The sequence below is a fragment of the Eublepharis macularius genome, chromosome 6 (genome assembly GCF_028583425.1).
Source record: "Eublepharis macularius isolate TG4126 chromosome 6, MPM_Emac_v1.0, whole genome shotgun sequence".
NCBI lineage: Eukaryota > Metazoa > Chordata > Lepidosauria > Squamata > Eublepharidae > Eublepharis > Eublepharis macularius.
Window position 1 is genome coordinate 71,975,822 of NC_072795.1, and position 23,155 is coordinate 71,998,976.

General features: G+C 46.6%; 1 protein-coding gene across 1 annotated transcript in view; it reads right to left on the bottom strand.

The window, feature by feature from the left end:
• Positions 1-23,155, bottom strand: part of SORCS1 (sortilin related VPS10 domain containing receptor 1) — a 699,625-nt gene that overhangs the window by 136,352 nt on the left and 540,118 nt on the right. The window contains exon 8 of the mRNA XM_054983089.1: positions 20,666-20,755. Coding sequence (XP_054839064.1) covers positions 20,666-20,755 — 90 coding nt within the window. The remainder of the gene's footprint in view (positions 1-20,665; positions 20,756-23,155) is intronic.

Consider the following 23,155-nt stretch of genomic DNA (forward strand, 5'->3'; position numbering starts at 1 on the left):
GCCATCCTTGTCATCTGTTCAGTGAACATAAAAAGATCCTCATAGGAAGAGCCTGATCTGGAAGCCCGAACTGCATTGTCAGGAATCCAAGGCTTTCTTAGAAACAACGTCATACTGTTCACGTGGTTGGTTTTCCTCCTTTGAGTCAATGCCTGAGTGATATTCTGGTGGAGAGTGCTGAGGTGGAGGTATATAGGTGATGTCAGTCCTAGGGTGGCAGTCCCTGGCAGTTAGATCCCCAAGTCGCTCACAGCAAGCAGGCAGGTGCATTGGTTGAAGAAACTTTATTTAGAGATCTACTCAGTTCAGGCGTACACTCATAGGTAGAATTTGGCAGAAGTGATTATTCAAACAATAGGACTACTAATTATAGGGGATGTTCTCCCGCCCACTGGCCTGTTTGCATTCAGGTGCAAAAACTCAAAAAGTTATGTGGGAACAAAGTAGTTTAGTCTAGACAAAGTACAGAGTGGAGACATTCCCTCCTGTGAAAAGATACATTTCAGTACATAGCTGCAGCTTCGGTCGAAGGACACTCAGAAGTGAAAGTGCATATTTCTTAGAGATAACAAAGAGGCCACTTGCTCCTCTGGAAATTAGTATTAGCTGTCTAGACAACCCTCAGGTGACTTATATAAAATGCATAAGATACAGTATTTAGCTTTGACATTATATCAGTATGAGTTTAAGATGCAGTGTAAGATACAGAACACAATAATGGCATGGATGCAGAACATAATGGCATGGATGCTTATATCACTCTCAGTATAAAATGCAAAACACAACAATGGCATAGATGTTTGCAGAACACAACAATACAGAACACAACAATGGCATGGATGCTTGCATACATGACAGGTGGGTTGTCAGGAAAGTGTTATATCTTTTCTTTTTAAATAAAATCTTTAATTTTTTTTAAAAGGAAAGTATAGATGAGGTCAAGGAGTTCTGGGTGTGATCACAAGAACATTCTCTTCCTTAATCTCAGTCACAAGGTATCAGCTCTGAGATGTGGTCCTTGGGTGCTCCTTCACAAGGTGTTTTGTTTTCTTCACCCTCCTTGTGGGTGGTTCTGAGGTTGCCTTTGGATACAATTGAGGACCAAGGAATGGTGTTTTTGTCTTGGATCTGACCTCAATGTCAGCCTCGAGGAGGCCACCAATTTGGCCCTGAACGAACACTGCTTCATGATTGGTGAAGTGCTTAGCAGATCTGACAGAAAATCAGTACCAGCATCCTTTTTGGCCAAGAGGCATGGGCCCCCAAAGTGACAAACATTGTGAGAATTGGCATCTCTTTTTTAAAGGAAAAAAAGTACTGTTGATCATAATTAGCTAAAACTAGTTTTCTCTGGTTTTTTTTACCCATTCTATATTCTTTATTCTATATATTACTATGCTGGGGAATTGTTAAAAAAATTGTCATGTGCAACACCTCTCACCTGCACTGCATAATGCAACCCTTATTCTTCCTGTCAGGTGCAGTAATTCGCCGGTTATTTCTACAGCATAAATCATTCCATGAAACAACATTCTTGTTAAAGTGGAGAAGCAAAGTATAGGAAGACAGAGAGGGAAGTGCTACCAACACCATCCCTGTTCAAGAGAAATAAATGCTCACCTCTTGCCTTCTGAAAAAAAAACAGGAAAAGTTATCTTCCAATTAACAAATGCCTCATGACACCTTTCCTATACTGCTTCCTACAAAAACATCACAACCCCAACCTTCAGAATTCCCCAGTCTACAGCAATGCAGAAGAATCTGCATTTACATGCAGTTCATCTGTCTGGACTTTATGTCTTTCGAAAGAGAAAGAATAAGCAACATTATGCATACTGAATTTGCTTGGGTGGCTGCAGGGGCAAAAGACCAATGCTTTCTGAATCAGCAACATACCACAAGCACCCTTTACTCAGTTGCTCAGGAGAACTTGGCCTTCTGGCACATGTAATGGCAGAAATGTAGCATCTGATTTATTACCTCAATTACAGATACTGTCAGCTATTTTTAAAGAGTCTATATTTTTGGATTTCGTGGGCTTTTCTTTCTTCCAGAGCTTGTTAGTTTGTGTTGTCCTACCAGCTCATGGATTAAAAACTGGACAGGGGGCAGTTTTTCCCCATCATTATAGAACCTGGAACTATATAAATTATCTCTAAGACTAACAAAGGTCAGCCAGATAAGATGTGCCACATGTTTGAGGCTGGAAATGCAAAGCTATCCAAAAAAGGTGAGCATGCATGAGTGACAGTAGGAGGCCGAGGAAAATGCTACAGACACACGTTGTGTTCTAGTTGTTCATAGTCTCTCTCAGCATTTCACATCACTACATACATAGGTTTGGAGGAAGAGGAGTAGCTGTTTGAGCTTCTCCTTCCCTATTTTCCCCAAGGTAATTCGGCTCTCCCAGCCGCGGCATAACGCCACTCTGGCTGGGAGCTGCCATTTGCAGCTCCGCCCGGTGGAAAGGAGGCAGGCTCCCTTCCCGGGCATCTGGGGCTTAGCTGGGGGGTGGAGCCAAGAGCCGTTTTACAGCGGCTCCGCTCTCCCCGGCTTTAGTTGTGCAAGATCACTCGGAGAGGCAGGAGGGTTCTTCTCCTTCTCCTCCGAGCGTCAGAATTGCAGCCTAGTCGGCCCTTGCCTCTCCCTTGGCCTCTGCTTCGTCGGCCCCGGTTGGGAGGTGGTTTTTTAATATATATATATATATATATATATATATATATATATATATATATATATATATATATATATATATATATATATGATGGGTTCACATACATTTCAAAAACATTTTACAACAATATACCCCTTTTCTTAATATATGTTTCCCACCCATCCCTCCCCCTTTCCCTTATTGACTCCCAACAACACTCTGACCCCTTCCCCCCTAATAACTAACTCCCAGTTGGGAGGTGGTTGAAGGGCCTTGGGGGGCGTTGTCGGGGCCGCTTATTGGGAGGTGCGCTTCTGCAGCCCTTGCGGAAGCAGCGTCATCATTTTCGGCCATGGACGCTATTGTTTGGAGGCGCACGTTCCTGGCGCTTTCAGCCAAGGCTCTTTCAGCCATGGTAGCAGCGGTGGCTGCTTAGCCCAGGCAATTATCAGTTTTAGCTGTCTCAGAGGTGTTGGTGGTGGCTAGTTCGGTGGCAGGGGGCGGCCCAGGGAGTAAGGGGTCTATTCGCCTGCTCCCCCCGCTTTAGCGCCATAGGCCTCTTGCCCCCCCCTAAGTTTTTCTCACCCCCTTGAATTGGGCTATTGACTATATACTATAAGCCCTGTGTCAGGGCTGGGTGGCCAATTGCTCTTTCCCCTTGTTAAAATACCCTGCTGATGTGGGGGTTGGGACAATAGCCTGCATTGTGTAGGCTTTGGGGGCCATCTTGTTGCTGGTGTACTGATCATTTGTACAGCCTGGTGGCCATTTTGTGCAGCCGGTGGCCTACTTGGGGTGCACCTACCGCCAGCTAGTGGTAGCAGCGCGTTAGTGTTCCTGCTGGGCTTTCGTCACTAGGAGATCTGGGCGCCACCTAGGGGTGGATTTGCTGTTCCTGTTAGGGCTCTTTCACATTTTAACCAGGTTCGGTCCTACCTTGTAGGGTGGGTGGTATCATTGGTTAAGTGGTGGGGCTGTGAACAGTCTGGTATATCATTGTGTTCTCAGCTGCTGGGTCAGCCTTTGCTTTATTTATGCCACCCAAGAAGGGAGGGGGTCTGTCTAAAGGAAAGCAGCTGACTAAAAGGCCAGCATCAAGGATCCCACCTCCGGCTTTGTTGTCCTCAGACGAAGATGAAGGCCCGAGCAGGTAGGAACTTATCGAGCGCATTATCGCTCTCGAGAGGGTTAGGGGGGCATGGCGCCAGCTGTTGCGCCCACTCAGCCGCGCAGGGGTGCCAAAAGAGTTGCAAAGACAGCTTTTAATAAAGATTTTGCCTCTCGCCTTTCTGCCCTCGAGAAACTATCAGGCGTGGCGGCAGGTGATGGTGGTGGAGGCCTGGAACATCCAACTTCACTGGAAGGTGCTCCTGACGGTGACCAGGAATGGCCAGCTGACAGTGGGCAAGTCACCATAGCAGTGGAACCGCCTGTACCTGATGGTAAGGATCTGCTGCCCCAACAGAGCACCACTTGGCCCTGGGGGCCCTGGGGGCAATCGGCTGCTTCCGGCGCTTCTGCCCCTTCCCTTTCTAGCGGTTATCCCACACAGTGTTAGCCTCCTGCGGGTCCGTCAATGTGGCCTAATTATGCCGGTGGCTCCTTGCACCAGCAACAGGCGTTGGTTTTGCCAACTACGGGCAGTGCTGCCGGTTGGGAGGGACAATCCTTTCCACTTCCTGCGGCTGGGTGGCCTTATGGATATGGCTGCCCGCCGGGCCTGGCACCTTACGGAGCCCAGGGATATGGCATGGTCCCTTATAGGGCGTTGCCCCCCGGGGATACTGCATTACCATTGGGAGATCACCTGACACAGGCTACCCATGAGAAAATTGTAAGAGGGGAATACGTGGACATCTTTACCCTTCTCTTCAGGGAACTGGAGAAGAAGGATAAAGACGATCTTGCTGACAGGGATAAGGAGAAGATCCGCCGCCGGCAGATTGACAGAACCTGGGCTCATTGGTTGCCTGGGTTCTTGGTTTATGCGAGGGTTTTGGTCAGGGTGCAGCCACACAGGGCCCTCCCCCTCTTTCAGTATATGAACATAATATATAGTGTCTATACTGACTTTGAGGGGGTCGCATGGCTTCAGTATGACAAAGAGTTCCGCATGCGTGTGGCTTTGACCCCTGGCCTCCCCTGGGATCAAATACATATCCAGCTCTGGGTGCAGGTGATGGCTCCAGCAAAGTCCAACCTGGGAGATAGGACCGATAGCAGTCATATGATTATTCGACCCACTCAGGGTTCAGCTTCCCGCACCTCTGCGGGGCAGCACGTTCAATTACGGCTGCTCTGCTGGGACTTTACGTCCAAGGGGGTTTGCAACAGGAAGGCATGCAAGTACAGGCACGAGTGCCCTGTATGCACGGGTCCCCATGCCCATTCTGCCTGTCCCAAAGGAAGACAGGGGGGCCAAGGTGGAAGACGATTTGGGGGTGGTGGTGGTCAGAAAGGGCCTGGAAAGGGGGCCCAGCCCAGTAAGGCTAAGGGTACTTGAGCGGTTGCTTCAGGTGTACCCAAGGCGCAGGGACGCTGACTATTTACTTTTAGGTTTTAAGTATCGGTTTAGGATCCCTTTCTAGGGTTCCCGGACACCTTTCATGGCAGCCAACCTTAGATCTGTGGCTGGCATGGAAGAGGTGGTCCATCAAAAAATCTTAAAGGAGTGTGCTGAGGGCAGGGTTTTAGGGCCTTTTGCTGCCCCTCCTGTCCTGTCCCAGAGGGTTTCTCCTTTGGGGGTGGTGCCAAAAAAGGCACCCGGAGAGTTTCGCCTCATTTACCACCTGTCTTTCCCCAAAGGTGGATCGGTGAATGATGGCATTCTGGATGAACTCTGCACGGTGCACTATACTTCCTTTGACCAAGCGGTCAAGGTTGTGTGCTGGTGTGGGGTGGGAGCTGAAATGGCAAAGTGCGATATCAAATCTGCCTTTCGCTTGCTCCCTGTTCACCCAGAAGACTTTGATCTCTTGGGTTTTGCATTTGAGGGCAAGTTTTATATGGACAGGGCCCTTCCTATGGGGTGTTCCATATCTTGCTCGGCTTTTGAGCGCTTCAGTTCCTTTTTGGAATGGGAGTTGCGTCGCCGCTGCACCTGCCCAGACACCGTCCATTATTTAGACAACTTTATGATGTCTGGGCCAGCTGGCACGGGGCAGTGTGCCAGGCTACTGGCAGGGTTCACGGAGCTTGCTGAGGAACTAGGGGTTCCTCTGGCTCACGAGAAAACAGAGAGACCAGGTGTTGTCCTGACACTTTTAGGTATTGAACTCGACATGGTTCACCAGACCTTGAGGTTGCCATTGGAGAAAGTGGTAGACCTTAGAGCCAGGTTAGAGGACTGCTTGAGTAGAGACAAGGTATCTCTCCTTGAGTTACAGCAATTAGTTGGCCATTTAAACTTTGCCTGGAAGGCAGTTGCGCCTGGGAGGGCTTTCCTCAGGTGGCTGTGTGATGCTATGGGGAACTTGCAGTTGCCCCATCATCGCTTACGAATTAACAAGGGCATGCGGGATGATTTATTGGTGTGGAAGGAATTCCTTGGCACCTTTAATGGGGTGACTTTTTGGAGGGAGGATCTTTTGCTAGAAGCCGAACTTCAAGTCACCTCTAATGCCTCCGGGTCTACAGGCTTTGGAGTCTTTTTTAGGGGGCATTGGTGTGCTGACCAATGGCCTGCAGATTGGGTAGCCCAGGGATTGTCCAAAGACCTGATGTTTTTGGAGTTCTTTCCCTTGTTAGTGGCTGTGTGGCTTTGGGGACCACAATTGGCTAACCAGGCTGCCCACTTTTGGTGCGACAACTTGGCTGTAGTGCATGTGGTCAATACCTTGGCCTCCAGATCCCCCAGGGTGATGAGGCTGGTAAGGGCCTTTACATTGAAATGTTTGCAGTTAAACATTTTATTTAGGGCCAGATACGTTCCAGGTGTTAACAATGGTGTGGTAGATGCTTTGTCTCGCCAACAGATGGAACGATTCTGGCAGCTTGCCCCCTGGGCTGACAGGCAACCAGCGAGGATGCCCCAGGAGCTATGGGAGCTTGGACGGCGGAAGTAAATAGAGCGATCCAGCTGTCCATTGCCCCCAGTACACGCCGAGCCTACGACTGTGCGGTAGGGCAACTTTATCCGTTTAGGGCGTCAGCGGGGCTCCAGCAGTCGTGGCTTACCTGAATTCACGGGTGTTTTCAGGATTAGAAAGATGCTGGAAGGCTGGGCCAGGGAAGTTAAAATGCTGAATGACCCTAGGCAGCCCATCTCCCCATCAGTATTGAAGGGGTTGCGGACCGCGTGGGTGGAAGTGTGCTCTTCAGTGTTTAAAAGGAAGCTCTTTCACGTTGCTTCCTTGACAGCGTTCTTTGGTGCCTTGCGAGTTAGTGAGCTGGTGGCCTCATCGCGTACAGACGCTTCTGGCCGGGCCTTGACTGCCCATGACATAAAATTTATTGGGGATAAAGTCTCCCTTGGGATTACATGGTCCAAGACGGACAAGTGGCAATGGGGGGAGCACTTTGCTTTTGGGCCCCTGCGCTGAGCAGGAGCTGTGTCCTGTTAAGGCCCTCAGGGAGTATGCCATGCTTTGTGGGGATGATCAGGGGATCTTATTCCACCATGATCAGACCCCATTAACTAAATATCAGTTTTGGGCCATGACAGAGAGGGCTCTTAAGAAAATTGGTTTGTCAGGGGTCAAATTCGGCACCCACTCCTTCCGGATTGGAGCGGCCTCTATGGCAGCAGCCATGGGATACCCTCAGCAGGCGATTCAGAGAGTGGGCAGGTAGCGGTCAAGGGCGTTTCGGTCCTATATCCGGCCCCTGCCTCAGTTTTAAATGGCAAACTAATTGCTCTTTCCTCAGGTGCCGTGTCAGGCCATGCGAGGAAGAGGATCCTGATTTGTGGCCACAGCATGGTGTTCTGGGTGGCCAATCAAGCCAAGAGAACACCGATTGGATCCCAGGTGGGTTTGAGTGCTGTGGCCACTGTGGAGTGGCAGGGCCGGAGTGGCCTCAGATGGCCCGGCCTGCTGCCACTCTTGTTTCGGGGATGGAAGGGTCCTCCCCCACACATCTTGGTCATTCACCTTGGTGGTAATGACCTGGGGCTGGTGCCGGGTAAGGCCCTGTTGATGCAAGTAGCTGAGGACCTGAGTGGTATAAGAAGCCGATGGCCGGGCATGCTTATATTATGGTCAGAGACGCTACATCACCAGGTTTGGCGAGAAGCCTTAGATCCCAGGGCAATAGAGAGGGCCCAACGTAAGGCTAACCACGCCATCAAGAGGTCTTTGGGGCAAGCATTGGGCATTTATTTGCCACACTCCAAGTTGGGGCCGAATTTGCCCACCTCTACAGAGGCGACGGTGTACACCTGTCACCTGAGGGCAATGAAATATTTCTAGATGACCTACGGCAAGGGCTTCAGTTGTCTTTAAGCCATATGTGGGGCGTGAGGGTCTAAGCAGAGGCTTGACCCTCGCGGTGGCAGGAGATTTTGAGAATAGGGTGTGGGCTGGTGAACCCCTGTGGCACTTCCCCAGGGGTGGGGAACAGGGTCTGCCATCAGTGCGGTATGCTTGTGGTGGCTACCATAACATGGGCAGACGCCTGCGGGGATCCCCAGGAACAAGGCCTACCCTCATACTAGACGGTTGGGGCATAATAGGTACTTGAAGGGGGATCCATGGTCTGGCTGGCCGGGTTGCAGCCATTCGTGAGATGGCCTACACGCGGGGCATGGGGCTCACCCAGACAGGCAAGGCAGTGATCAGTGGGCTGATCCCGTGGCTTGACCTGTACCGCTTAGTTAGCTCTTGCCGTGCTTTATGTTTCTGGTCATTTAATAAACGGTCCTTTAATCCAAGCCTGTGTCTGTCTCTTACTTCCAGCTGGGGTTGCAATTCGGCTCTCCCAGCTGCGGCATAACGCCGCTCTGGCTGGGAGCTGCCATTTGCAGCCCCGCCTGGTGGAAAGGAGGCAAGCTCCCTTCCCGGGCATCTGGGGCTTAGCCGGGGGGCGGAGCCAAGAGCCGTTTTATGGCAGCTCTGCTCTCCCCAGCTTTAGTTGTGCAAGATCGCTCGGCCCATCCACCTCACCCTGTTTTAGTGCGGGAATAGCCAGCTGCTGGGTACAGAGCCAGGTAGGAATTTTTCCCTCTTTTCCCTGTTTGGCTTTGGGAGAGGGTTTTTTTCACCTACCTTGCACTAATGGCAGTGTTCTGAGTTATGTTGGGTTGTGCTGTTTAGTTAGTTGCCGGCTGGAGATTTTGGGAATAGGGTGCGGGCTGGTGAGCCCCTGTGGCACTTCCCTAGGGGTAGGGAACAGGGCCTGCCATCAGTGTGGTATGCTTGTGGCAGCTACCATAACATGGGCAGACGCCTGCGGGGATCCCCAGGAACAAGGCCTACCCTCATGCTAGATGGCTGGGGCATAATAGGTACTTGAGGGGGGATCCATGGCCTGGCTGGCCGGGTTGCAGCCATTTGTGAGATGGCCTACACCCGGGGCATAGGCCTCGCCCAGACAGGCAAGGCGATGGTCAGTGGGCTGATCCCGTGGCTTGACCTGTACCGCTTAGTTAGCTCTTGCTGTGCTTTATGTTTATGGTCATTTAATAAACGGCCCTTTAATCCAAGCCTGTGTCTGTCTCTTACTTCCGGCTGGGGTTGAAAAGGATTTGGGTTGTTATTTTATTTTGGTTTAACTGTAAATGTTTTAATCTATTATCCTAAGCCACCTTGAACCATGAAGAAAATGGGGTAAAATATTTAAATAAATAAACAAATAGGAGCTTGACATTTTTCTCTGAGGATCTGGAGACAAGGTAAATGCACCACAGAATGAGTGGAAATTGGGTGAAATTGCCTCTTTCTCTTCCACTTGAGGCTTCCATCAGCAAAGAAGGGAAGAAGGCAATTTTATTTCATTCTCCCTTGTTTCTGTAGTGGTACATTTTGCTGGTCCCCTGATCAGAGAAAAGATTCAGGAATACCAAAAAAACAGCCACTCCACTATTCCTTCTGTGAACTCTTCCACTTGCATGCAACTCAAGGAAATGTGTGTGTGTGTGTGTGGGGGGGCATCCTGTAAAAATGCAGAATTGCCTCTTTTCTTTGAAATGTTTTTAGTTTTGGGAGACTTCAATGTCCATGTCGATGATAATGAAGCCTCCTCACAGGTTGTGGACCTGACGTCTTCCATGGCAGCACTGGGACTTTCCCAATCTGTGTCAGCTCCAACACATCAGGTGGGACACAAACTGGATCTGATATTTGGGATGGAGATTTATGTGGACCTAGTTGTAATTGAGGTGGTGCAATGGTTGGACCACTTTGTCCTGAATGCCCATTTGGATGTACCAGTTCTCTCCCCCACCTGCATAGGCAGTGAACCAATTTGCCCCCCCCCCCAGTCATAAGAGGGGGACAGCCACAAGAGTTGGGAACTTTATTAACTTACAACAACATAACTGTCAACACGGCAAGGGCCTAATTAGCGATACAGGTCAGGCCCTGGGGTTACCCATGGACATCCGCCCTGATCTGTCCGGGCAAGCCCCCACTGACCTGGGTGCAAGCCATCCATGTGCACGGCTAGGACCCAGTCTGGCCAGGTGAAATAGTTCCCCCCCTTAAAGCTCCACCACCCTGCCATGAAGCTGGGGGAGGACTGGCTTATCCAGAGGTTCCCCACCAGGCAGTCTGTCCTTGCAACTGGGCCATAAAGCAGAAAGCCCCTCCTGAAAGATCCCAATTCCCCACCAATGGTGAAATGCCAATGGGGCTCACCAGCCCTCTAATTTCCCCCAACTTCTAACCTGCCAGGTGAAGTACCTAACAGACCCACTGTAAGCCAATTACCACTCCATGCAGACAGTACAAGGTAGGCAAAAAACTCCTCACCCCTTTCCTATTGTGCGAAAAGAAGAAAAAAATCTTACCCAGTCCTAATAAACAGCCACCGGCTAGATTTGCACTTACACAGAGTGAAGTGGGTGGGCCAAGCACAAGGCGCATCTGAAGCGCTGTGGGCAGAGTGGCCTGAGAAGGCCACTAGCTTCACCCCCAACCGTGTCCCCAGATAGCTGGGAAAGTGCCACTGCCGCCTCCTCCTCTGGAGAGGCAAAGTGCGCCCCCCCCCCCAGCCAAAGCAGCTGTTGCTGCCAGCCGAGAGTGCCGTATTATGCTCGCCTGTGGAGACTTATGGAACCAATTGGATTCTGGAATGCTCTGTGGGATTCGATGCCCCCTGGCAGTTCATTGGATGAGCTTGTAGAGGACTGGCATGTCTGTCTCTCTGAAGCCATTGATGAAGTTGCTCTCTGTCGTCCTCTCCACCCCGTACCAGACTTGCTCCTCAGTATACTGAGGAGCTATGGGGGATGAAATGGGAGCTGAGATGGCTAGAGCTGAAATGGCTAGAGTGTGGTGGCGTACTTGTTAGCTGAGATGGCTAGAGTATGAATAACAATAATAATAACAACATTCGATTTATATACCGCCCTTCAGAATGACTTAACACCCACACAGAGTGGTTTACAAAGTATGCTATTATTATCCTCACAACAAAACACCCTGTGAGGTGGGTGGGGCAGAGAGAGCTCCAGAGAACTGTGACTAACCCAATGTCACCTAGCTGACTTCAAGTGCAGGAGTGGGGAATCAAACCCGGTTCTCCAGATTAGAGTCCCATGCTCTTGACCATTACACCAAACTGGTGTAGCATACTTGTGACAAAGAGGCAAGGATATCCTATACTTATGAGAGCCTATGAGATGGCAGTGAAGGTGACTAAAAAGGAGTTTTATGACACTTCCATTGGATTTGCAAGCTCTCGCCCAGCTCAATTATTTAGGATAATTTGGTCCTTAGTCTCCCTCTTGCAAGGAGAACAACAAATTGTTCATTTGGGACTTGGCTGTAAGGTCTTTGGGAGCTTTTCTGTGTGTAAAATCTTGTCTCTGTTTCATGACTTGCTGGCCATGGTTGATACAATATGTGAACTGGAGGCCCCTTGGCCATCTTCTGGTTCAGTGTGAGATCAGTGAACTCTCCCAGGATGAGGTTGACAGGATCTTGGGAACTGTGAGGCCTACCACTTGCCCCTTGGACCCTTGTCCATCATGGCTGGTTAAATTCAATGGTGGTGAACTTCAGGTCCCATAATGGAGATCATTAATCTTTCTTTGAACTCTGGTGAGTTTCCTGGAGCACTGAAAGAGGTGGTGGGGAGTCCTCTTCTGAAGAAACCATCCTTGGACCCCACCAACCCGTCCAGTTACTGCCCAGTATTGAATCTTCCCTTTCCTGGTAAGCTGATTGAGTGGGCAGTGGCAGAGCAGCTGTTTTCCTAGAGGACTCCTCCATCCTGGATCCATTTCAGTCTCGCTTCCACTCTGGCCATGGGATGAAGACAGCATTGGTTGCCCTCATAGATGACCTCAGTCGACACTTGGATTGAAGTGGGTTGGTGCTGCTGGTTGTCTAGAACAGTGGATAAGTGGCTAATTAAGTGCACCTGGTGGTTGTCCTTGATTAGGCGGCTCCTCCCCCAGGCTTAAGAAAAGGCGGGGTGGATCGAAAAGAAAGGAGGAAGAGGCTGAATCACAGGAGCATGGAGGTTGGGTACCTATTTGTCTAGTGGGCTTTGTTTTAGCTAAGATTAGGTCAAGCTCCTTCTTTTATTGCCATTGCTTTGCCTCAAGAGTGAGTATTGTTAATTTGACTGTTCTCTTGAGCTAATAAATAATTTTCCTTCCTGTGTCTTGAGTGTCTGCCTGCTGTGCACAAGGGCTTCCAGCTAAGAACCCTGAAACCGGTGAGTCTGGTATAAACAGGCGGGGCATACTACTCTGGGAGAGCTTCTGGGGTACTGTGTGGCTGTTATCAGCACCAGAACCAGGCCCAGAGGGTTTGCCCACTCTTTACATGGTGGCAGCGGTGCCACCATGCACTCTTTACACTGGTGCTACTGGACTTGAGGGCAACATTCGACATGGTCAGTTATGACCTTTAGACCCACTCCTTGCCAATGTGGAGATACATGGCAAGTGACTGGTCTTCGTTCTCCACAGTTGGGGACAGAGAGTGGCACTTGGGGAGTAGATGTCACCACAGTAACTGCTGGTATGTAGTTTTCTTAAGGGGCAATTATCTCCCCAATATTATTTAACATCTACATATGCCCATTTGCCAAGTTAGCCTGAAGCTTTGGACTGGGTTGCTGATAACACCCAGTTATATGTTGATGGCTGGCTGGATGCCAAACCAGAAGTTCTGGCCAGGGCCTTGGATGCTGTGACTGTGTGGATGAAGCAGTCGACTGAAATTGAACCCTATGAACACAGAGTTCCTGTATGTGGGCCATGTGTTACTGAATTTGAGAATTCAGCTCCCAGCCCTTGAAGGGGTGCCTGTGATGCCTATGTTGACAGCGAGGAATCTGAGTGTGATTCTGGATGCTTCCCTATCAATGCAAGCCCAGGTCTTGTTGGTTGCCAGATCTGCGTTGTTCTATCTCTGGCAGGTCAGGCAGCTTTCTCCCTACTTCTCTAGCCATCATGACCTATCCATGCAACAGTCACCTCCAGATTGGACTACTCTAACTCATTCAACACAGGGCTACCCTTGAAACTGTCCCGGAAACTGCAACTGGTCTAGAATGTGGTGGTGCATGTCCTTTTGGAAAAACCCATTCAGGGCACATATTTGGCCAGCTGCACTGGCTCCTGGTTGAATTCCAAGTCAAGTTCAAGGTTTTGGTTTTTACCTTTAAAATCCTTTGTGGATTGGGACCTGCATATCTGTGGGACCGACTCTCCCTGTATGTTCCACAGAGGGCATTATGTTCAGCAGATCAATCAACTACTACTGGTGATCCCTAGCTCCAAGGATGTTTGCCTGGCCTCAACCAGGACCAGAGCCTTTTCAGCTCTGGCACCAGCCTGGTGGAACACTCTCCAAGTTGAGATCCAGGCCCTACAGGACCTATTACAGTTTCATTGGGCCTGCAAAACAGAGATGTTCTGCCAGGCCTATGATTATGACTGCAGACTATCCAGCTGGTCCCTTACGTGGTCTGATCTGCTTCTGCTGTCTTAATCAGATCACTGTACCTAACCCACAGCAAGTTTGTGACTGAAATTGTGGGTTGAGAGCAGCATCTTGGAGGTCCTTGTGGATTGTGTTTACTGTATTTTATATTTTATTATTATTTTATGGATTGTTATATTTATTGATACTTATGACCCACCCTGAGCCTGCTTGTGGGGAGGGCAGGATATAACTCCAATTAATTAATTGATTGATTGATTGATTGATTGATTGATTGATTGATTGATTAATGTAATGAAGGGTCCAACACCATGAAGAATGGTGGATTATTTGGCCTCTGCTGTTATCCTTCTTCCCCTGAAATGCATAGCTGTATGAGAACGTCAGCTTCATTTTTAACTGAAGGACATTGTGATTCTGACCTGTGATGGGGTTCAGTTGACTCTGACAGACTCAGTTAAGAGCCTAGAGGAGCTAGAGGAGCAAATAAATGCTGCTGAATAAAAAGCCCTTCTCCCAACTCAGACTAGCCTGGAAGAAGGCCCCCTACCTTGACATAGCCAATCTGGCCACTGACTCATGCCACAATAATATTGAGACTAGACCACTGTAATGCACTCTACATAGGTCTCCCCTCAAAGTCAGGTCAGAGACTCCAGATGGTGCAGAAAGCTGCAGCTTGTTTAATCTCAGAAGCTGGATGGAGCAAGCATCTCACTCCCATTCTGCAGTCATTCCATTGGCTACCCATCAGTTACAGGGCTCAATTCAAGGTCATGACTATCATATTCAACAGTTTTCATGGCCTCATATCTGTGTAACTGCCTGTCTCCCTATGTTCTATCATGGCAGTTTCATTCATCTGAACATGGCTTTCTGCAGATACCTCCCTGATAGGCTTGCCATTCCCCTGCTTGGGGCAAGGGAACCCCTGCCCTCACCTGCTCCCTGGCCCTACTCACCTGGCCAGAAGTAGTGGAGGCATGGTGGAGGGAGAAGAGCATACACATGCTCCCATGCTTCCCATTGTGCTGCAATGGAGGAATCATGGTCTGCTCTGAAGCCAAGCTCTGTGAAAATTGCCCCTCTGGAAGCAGTTTTTACTGAGCTTGGCTTCAGTGCCCATAGCTACTCCTTCAGATCACTCATTTTCCAACATGATGGAGGAGTCATGGTGTGTACTGAAGTGGAGTTCAGTGAAAACTGCCTCCAGAGGGATGGTTTTCACAGAACTTGGCTTCGGCGCACAGCACAATTCCTCTGTCATGCTGGAAAATGACTTCATTTTCTGACACAACAGGGACATGCAGGAAAGTGCCCACTACATGTAAGGGAGGTGCACAACTCACAGCCCCAGGCTCCTGAACCCCCCACTTGGGCCCTTAGGCCCCTAGCAACCCTACACCTGGCATTTGGGCAAAATCAACAGGTTCCTGTATGCATGCGATCTAAACTCCCCTGTGTCTGGAGATCAGGGGGCAGGGCCACCAGCCATGTGACCATTTTCTCTGAGGGCAACCCACTGAGTTCCACCACCTCTTTTCCCAGAAAAAAAGCCCTGGTTCTAACCAGCCAAGTTCAATGTCTCATGTAACACGGACAACAGAAAAAGCAGGAGGCCCACTGCTTGGTTCCTAATGATATTTGTTTGCTTCCTCTTTCCCTCACACATATCCTCTCATTTCTCTCTCTTCCCATCATTCCTTCCCAGGAAAGCTCAAAATCTCCACAATAACTTACATATCTTCAATTAGACACATTTTGTTTCCCTTCTGAGTTATTGCTACAGACATCTGGAATCACTATCAATACAGCCACATCAAAGGCAGTAAATTCAACCACATCTTTTCGCTTAAATCAGCTCAAGGGCCAAATTCTGAAGAGGTCAGGGGTGCAAAGATCAAACTACTTTGGGTATGAAAAATCAGCTCCAAAATTCCACAAACCACTGCAGTCTCTAAGAGCTCTTTATGCCATTGATTTTATTTGGGCAAAGTAATTGAGCTGAAAGAGATTAAAGACCTTCTAGTCATAAAGGACCCTGCTAGTTTCATTTCCTTTTGACTGCACTGTGCTTTGTTCATTTTTAATAAAGGCAGTAACCTGCTTTGATAACAGCATCCTAAACATGTCTTTCCCACTGTCGCTCCCCTGCATACAGATTTAGTGTTCACCCTTTGAAGATGTTGTGAGATTATAATGAAGCACCTTGTTGACTTCAATATTACCCGTAGGTGGGTTCAGCAACATCTGCTTCTTCTGCTGGGTGACAGAGAAGGCCTCTTGGGGCTTGTTAAGGAAAGTGGAGTTCTACATTAGATCAAGCTGCTTGGGAAGTATTTAATAGAAGCGGTTACTCCAAGGAATAAGATAATCTAATAAATGCTCAGTTAGGAAGCCGTCCTCAAAGTTATGCCAAGATGGCAACCAAGAGGCACCCTGAGGGAATAAACAGCTTTTATACAAGGCCACACATTCCCAAATCATACAAGGAAGACGTTGCTCACAGCATCCCCCTCTTCTCCTAGACATGTGCAAATTCTATTTATTTTATTTCATATATGCCTAAACTCCTGACAAGAATTCTTGAGGTGGTTCATAGAGAAAAATGAAGCTATCAGTGAAGTTCAATGAAAATATTTTAATAGACCACCATCATAAAAATTAGGCTTAAGCTCTAGAAGCACAAATAATCCAATTTATCAAACAGGTCAAACAGACAAAATTGGGGGAGGGGTATGTGTAGAATCACCAGACACAAACTGCCCATGTTTGCAATGAGATGTGCAGGCCATCCCTGAAGAAGCCATCCTAGTTTGCAAAAATATATGACCGTTTCCACACGTCTTACCTGCCACCAGAATATCGTGCAAAACACCTGGAAGACAGCGTCTTCTCGCACAAAATTGTGCCAGGAAGATGCTGTCATCCAGGAGTTTTGCGCAAAATCACACCTTCCTGGTGCGATTTCACGCAAGAAGACACTGTCTTCTAGGTGTCTTGTGCGATGTTCCAGCAGCATGTAATACAGGATGTGGATTTAATGAAAGAGATTTTATATACTTTTCTGTGCCTTTCAGTATTATGCACTTTTACTATTCGCAGGAGCTACTGTAGTATTTGTAACGCAACTTGCAAGAAAATGACACTTGAAACAAAGGACCAAAGAAGAATATATGTTAAACATGTTAATCACTGTGAGAACTGAGAATTAACAATACAATGCTTGCTATATGGTAGAGATGCACCTGTCACATGCACCTGCTATATGATTTAATACAGAGAACTCTTTGTAGAACTGTCTATGCAAAATGTAGCCATAGAAGCTTGTAGAAGAAGATAGAAACAATGCTGCTGAGAGAAGGAAGAATTTAGCTGTAAACAACTTAGAGCAGCAGAACTGTCCAAGGCTAGCAGGACATACCAGAGAAGGAGAGATTGCTCTCCTCTCACAGAATCCAGAGGAAGAATCCCTGAATCTGCCCCCCCCCCCAAGGTTGCTGAAAGCGACACTGGGGCACCAATGGCTAAATGTTACATTGACCAAAAGAATGGGCATGAATGAAAAAACCTATGAGAGAGGAAGTAAGATGTACCATCCTAGAGATATGCCAAGGGCAGATGAGATAAGAAAAAGAGTATCGGGTAATATTATAATTCTGCTATTGACCTAAGCAGTATTCTTCCAATAAGAAGACCCCTGGACAGTCTGTAGGTGGCTGCCCTTAAGCCAATGTGGTGGCCACTGTGTTTCTGAGCCAATAGAATAACAAATATTATAATTAACCAAAAGGTATTAATTGCTTTGCACTGCTATTGTAGCTCTGACGAGTGTTGGGTACAAGGAGACCTTTTACTCCCTTGTGTAAACATCGCTCCTCCATTGTTTAATAAACAATCATATATTGCTTCCTTCTACAGGATTCCGTGGTGTGTCTCTCTTATTGTGATTGGAGAGAGGGACACCCCAGGCACAAGTTTGTGCTCAACAGTAAGACGTGTAGAAACAGCCTATATCTTGTTGTTCCAAAATGATAAAACTGGGTACAAAGACTACTCCCACCCTCAAAATGTAGTAGTTCCTAGGTAGGGCCATCTCTTACTTCCAGGGAGTAGAAAAGCAGTGAATTCTCAATGAAGGATGAATTTCATTATTCTATTTTTCAATCAGAAGTGAGAGAACACTTGTGCCAAAGTAGTGTTGACTGAGATCATGGGTATCTACAAGATAATGCTGTGTTAAGTGTATGAGATTACTTGCAAGTTGCCACTTTGTAAACTGAATTTATGCAGCGGAAACTCCTGTATGCTGTGGAAGTTGCTGCCCCCTCCCCTCCAATTGCTGCTGTGAATGTTTAAGGGGGGAGAAATCAACCCTTTTGCTTGATAAGCCTTACAGATCCACTTCCTGTCATCTGATTGTTAACATGGATACCCTGGTGGTGAAAGAAGAGCTTGTAAATAATGCAAAAATAAGCTTCTTTAGAATTATGTAATGTCCAAAGCTGGCAGCAATCAAACTACACCTGTGAGCTGTAGCAGACCTAGTTCTAATACTGGGCTTGGAAGAGGTGGTCTTGGCTCTATGAATGGTACTATAGAGGTTGAAACAGTCAATGGTGAAGGTCTGGGAATCATGGTCTTCTTGGACATTACAGGATGATTAGTAGTATTTCTGTCTGTGTTTTGGGTCTGCTGGTAGGTTTCTACCTATGGAATGGTTGCTACTTAGGATTATAATAACCTCCACATTCCTCAGTGTGGGTAGTGTCTTTGGCCCCACTAGTATAGCATCTATGAAAAAGAGCTCAGAACCAGTAAAATTTATATTAGTTAGGTGAAACTGTGCCCCAGATCTACTTCCTGGTAATGTAGTTAATTCTTTTTATGGGCAGCTACATTTCATGCCGTGTCTTATATTGACCGAATTTTGGATAGGGTCCAGGGAAGAATCCATCTGCAAGCCCACACAGAAAAATTCTTCATTTCCTTAAGAATGTCTGATTCACTGATGACACATTACTGGTCCAAAAAGACAGAATTAGAAGTTGTTTGCAGGACTGCAACTGAGCCCTTTCTCGTGGCTAGGAGTCCATATATCTAAAATCATGGATTGGAGGTGGGCGATGCTATTTTTAAAACTTCAGTAGGAATGAATTCAGGAACTTGTTGCCTGCTTACCAGATACAGCAAGTCTGAGGACTAAAGAGGACTACTTGGTGTTTGCCAGAAGACCCAATCTGTAACTAAGAAGAGGAGCTTACTCCAAAGTCAGAAATTTCCCTGGAACTGCTGGAGAAATACCCTGTACATTTATGCCACTAAAGCTGTTATTAATGGAACTGTTGCATCAGTCGATTAGGATGTGAATCAGCCAATTGGGAGACAATATCAGACAACTAGGAAGTCAATTAGGGATGGATGAGCTGATAGAGCAATTTTGGTTTCATTTTGGTTCCCGATGCTGTCATTGTTATCAGTTCTGGTCTGCCTAATTTTTGTTACTATCATTTATGATGCTATTTCATTGGATTTCATGCCATTTTAAGATTTTGACACCATTTATGTGCAATTAATGCAAAAATAATACTAAAATGTGTAGATTTTAATGGAGAAATTAGCATAAGGAAACAGAAAGTGATGAAAAGCTTTTCGTTTTTCGTAAGAGAAACAAAACCAAAATGGAGATAGACACAGTAAAATTTGGTCTTATCCTTTCAAGTGATCTTCCTGAGTTTTTGTAGATAGGCAGATGGACACCAAGCAGTCTGGAAAGCCTGGCCATCTACGAGCAAACAGCCTCATCCCAAATGGACCGTGTGAGCTGCAGTCTGGCATTTCCAAGTGACCTTTAGCACAACCATTACAATAACTGGCTGGAAAAGGTTTTGATGACTTTTTAAACATCTATTGCAAATAAACACTTGTCTGACTATGATGTGAATTGACAGGATAAATCCTCCTAGGGCTTTTCAAATGCCTGAGTTTTCATTCTATATCAAAATTCCTTAAAGCAATGATTTTCAGAAACCTATAGTTGGATTTCAGAAGTTTGTACATCAAATGAGGACTAAACTTTCAAAAGATGGGTGCTTATGTTTCAAAAATACAAAAATAATGATTTCCATAGGACCTTGTATGTGCCTGCAAAAGCTGAAGCTCAAGGACACTGGCATTACCATGGCCAGATGTCTCTTAAGAATGTCAGTTAATTTCCTGCATAAATTGCCCCTCAGCCATTGTATATCTAAAAGGTGCAGAACCTTGAATCTAACAAGCAATTTCATGGACCATGTTCCTGAATCGTGACAGAATGAATCAAATCCCTTGGTGTGGGGAACAAAGCTCCTTCACAGTGATTTCCCTGTTCCTCTTCCTCTTATTTTGTCTTAAGGAATGGTCTGAAGTCTAAATCTGTGATGACTTCCAAGGGAAATTTGCTTCCTTCTGGCTGACATCTTTTCTTTAGACTTTGTAAAAATTCTTGTTTCAAAAGGTAGTGGTATATTTCCAGGCTCCATTGCTAATTCTTCATTGTTTTTAATTAGGGGAGATGTGAAGCAGACATACAAAAGCATCCTTTTCTTTAATTCCCATTAAAATCAATTAATGAAGCAAAACATGGTAGCCACCCATTCAGAGGAGAGGGAAAACATTTTTTAAAAGAACACCAAATGTCATTAATGATTAAAAAGAAATAATAACTAGTAATTTCCTCCAACCTGAAAATCAATCTGTATTTTGAACTGACATCCTTGGCCAGCTAAAACACTGACCTCATTGAGTGGATTGTGTGCATGTGTGCACGCAGGGATGTGCATGTAATTTTGTTTAAAAGGAATTGGGTGAATTACATTAATTAAAATAGTCTTGTAGATGCTGTTCAAGAGCAGCAATGACTGAGCTGTGATCTCAAAGTATAGCTGTAAAAAATGTCCCATGCATAATAGTTTACCTTTGGCAATGCATATTTAGGAAGCCTCATCTGCGCAAATGCATTTCTCCGATAGGACACGTAGTAATGAGGTCGACCTCCTGATGTCAGCTGCAACATAGAACATTGTTTTCTTATATTATCAAGGTTATGATTATCACTGTTTCATTTTTTAAGGCAGGGAGAAAATAATAGGCAAGCTGGAAAGGGGAATGCAATTGTAGCAGTGACAGCTCAAAAATGACACAGCGGTTACAGCAAGAGACAAAATAGCCATCATTCACATTGTCAGCGATGGAAACTGACAGTATGAAGTGGCATAATGTATTCAGATTGTTTGTATGGGAAGACAGAAGGGCACAGGGAAACCTGCAAACATTAGAGCCGAGATACAGCCTTCTGAGTCCTCAGCTGAGCATGCGGCAATTGTAATGCTCAGTCAACAGTGGCTGCTCTTTATACCTAACAATCAGGACTTCAGAGTGTAATGACAGAAGCTTTATGTTCCTGTCAACTTTTGGGAAACTTTGTCCAAACACCAAGCCCTAAACTTTTGGTCAGACCTTTCAAATACACTTAAGTGCTCTGAGTTTTGCAGAGTGTTCCATTTTGTTAACAATAATAGTTACATCTGCCAGGGCCGTTAATATTTTCAACAGCTGGCAAAAATGAAAATGACTACTTTCTCCTACTATATAGACAAAAGCTAGCTGCAAATAAACCAGCAAAACTGACTGTCCCCAGAGCCCTCAAGGGCAAAACAAAAGAGAATCTCACTGGTTTGTACATGGTAAAGGTAAGCAAGAGATGACAGTAATTTTAAAGGTATGTTAAATAAAATTAAGATGCTTTCAGGTTTGCTTTAGGACTATATTAACTATCAGGTATGGTACATAAGGCTTTTTCATTTCATAACTTAATAATAAGATCAATCTGAACATAATACTACAATGCTACAATACAATCCTTCTAGTAGTTAAGCATGTTGATCTCCATAATAGCAACTGGGCATAATGTAGCTCTAACTTATGTATACTTGTTTCTGTAAGATATACCACACAGGGCCAGATCTTGGCTTCCCGGTGCCCGGGACAACCCAATCCCGGCTGCCCTCGCACGCACGTTGTGCATGCACGTGCTCCCAGTGCTGCATGATGACATCACTTTGTGACGTCATCACGCAGGGCAGCATGCTGCCAGCGGAGCAGTGGCAGCGCCGGTGGTTGAGAGGCCACCTGCACCACTTGCCTGCCTGGCTGAGGGGGCAGCTAGCTTGCCGCATGCTCCCTGTCATGCGGGGCAGGTGAATGGTGCAGGCCGCCTCCCAGCCCTCCATGCCACTCGCTTGGCCGCCCCCTCAGCCGGGCAGGTGAATGGTGCGGGCGGCCTCCCAGCTCTCCGTGCCATTCACCTGCCCGGCTGAGGGGGTGGACAGCTTGCTGCATGCTCCCTTTCCTCCTGGGCAGGCGAATGGTGCGGGCGGCCGCTCAGCCGCCCGTGCTGCCACCGGCACACTCCCGGCAGCTGGCAGCTGTGCCCAGCACCCCCTCTTTGGCGGTGCCAGGGACAGACTATCCCCCTGCCACCCCCCTCGATCTGGCCCTGATACCACAACACTACCAGGAACTCCCCAGGGAGGCCACACACACACACTACCAGGTGTTAGACGAAATTACTTATATTTAAGTGCTAGTGTTCAGTTGTGAAAATTTCAGAATATCACAATGTTACAAAAAGGTAAGTATGTCTGTCTATAACATCAGTTTCTTTATAATTCCTTTTTCTTTGTAATCTTTCAGGTGGATGCAAACAAGGTTCCAATAATAATATGTCCGTGGAACAAGGCTGATACCGGTTGAATATTTGGCAGCCTGAGGGCTCCAGTCAGTTGGCCAGCCACTATTTTAATTTACTTCACAGGTCCATTGCACATCGCATAATAGCAATCCAACTTCCTTGTCTTGTTCCACGGATATATCATTATTGGAACCTTGTTGGCATCCACCTGAAAGATTACAAAGAAAAAGGAATTATAAAGACACTGATGTTATAGATGGACATACTTACCTTTTTGTAACATTGTGATACTATATTATGAAATTTTCACAATTGAGCACTAGCACTTTAATATAAGTGATTTTGTCTAACACCTGGTAGTGTGTGTGGTCTCCCTGGGGAGTTCCTGGTAATGTTGTGGTATTCTCATTGGAGACCTTCCCTTTTTATGGCGGAGAGTTCTGTAAGATATATATCAGACTTGCTTATTATGCTACATAATTCACAGTGCAATCCTAAATGAATTTATATGCTTCTAAACCTACTGACCTTCATGGACTTAGATAGGTAGAATTCAATAATATAATATGTTGTGCAACTAATTCTTTTAACAATTTCTATGTAATAAGTTAGATACTTCACAAGCATGTTTTATTTACTTATGAGCTCACCTAGTAAGTGCTAGTGAAGCAATGGAGATTTTAAAAATTTCAGATGTAACAACAAGTTTCTAGG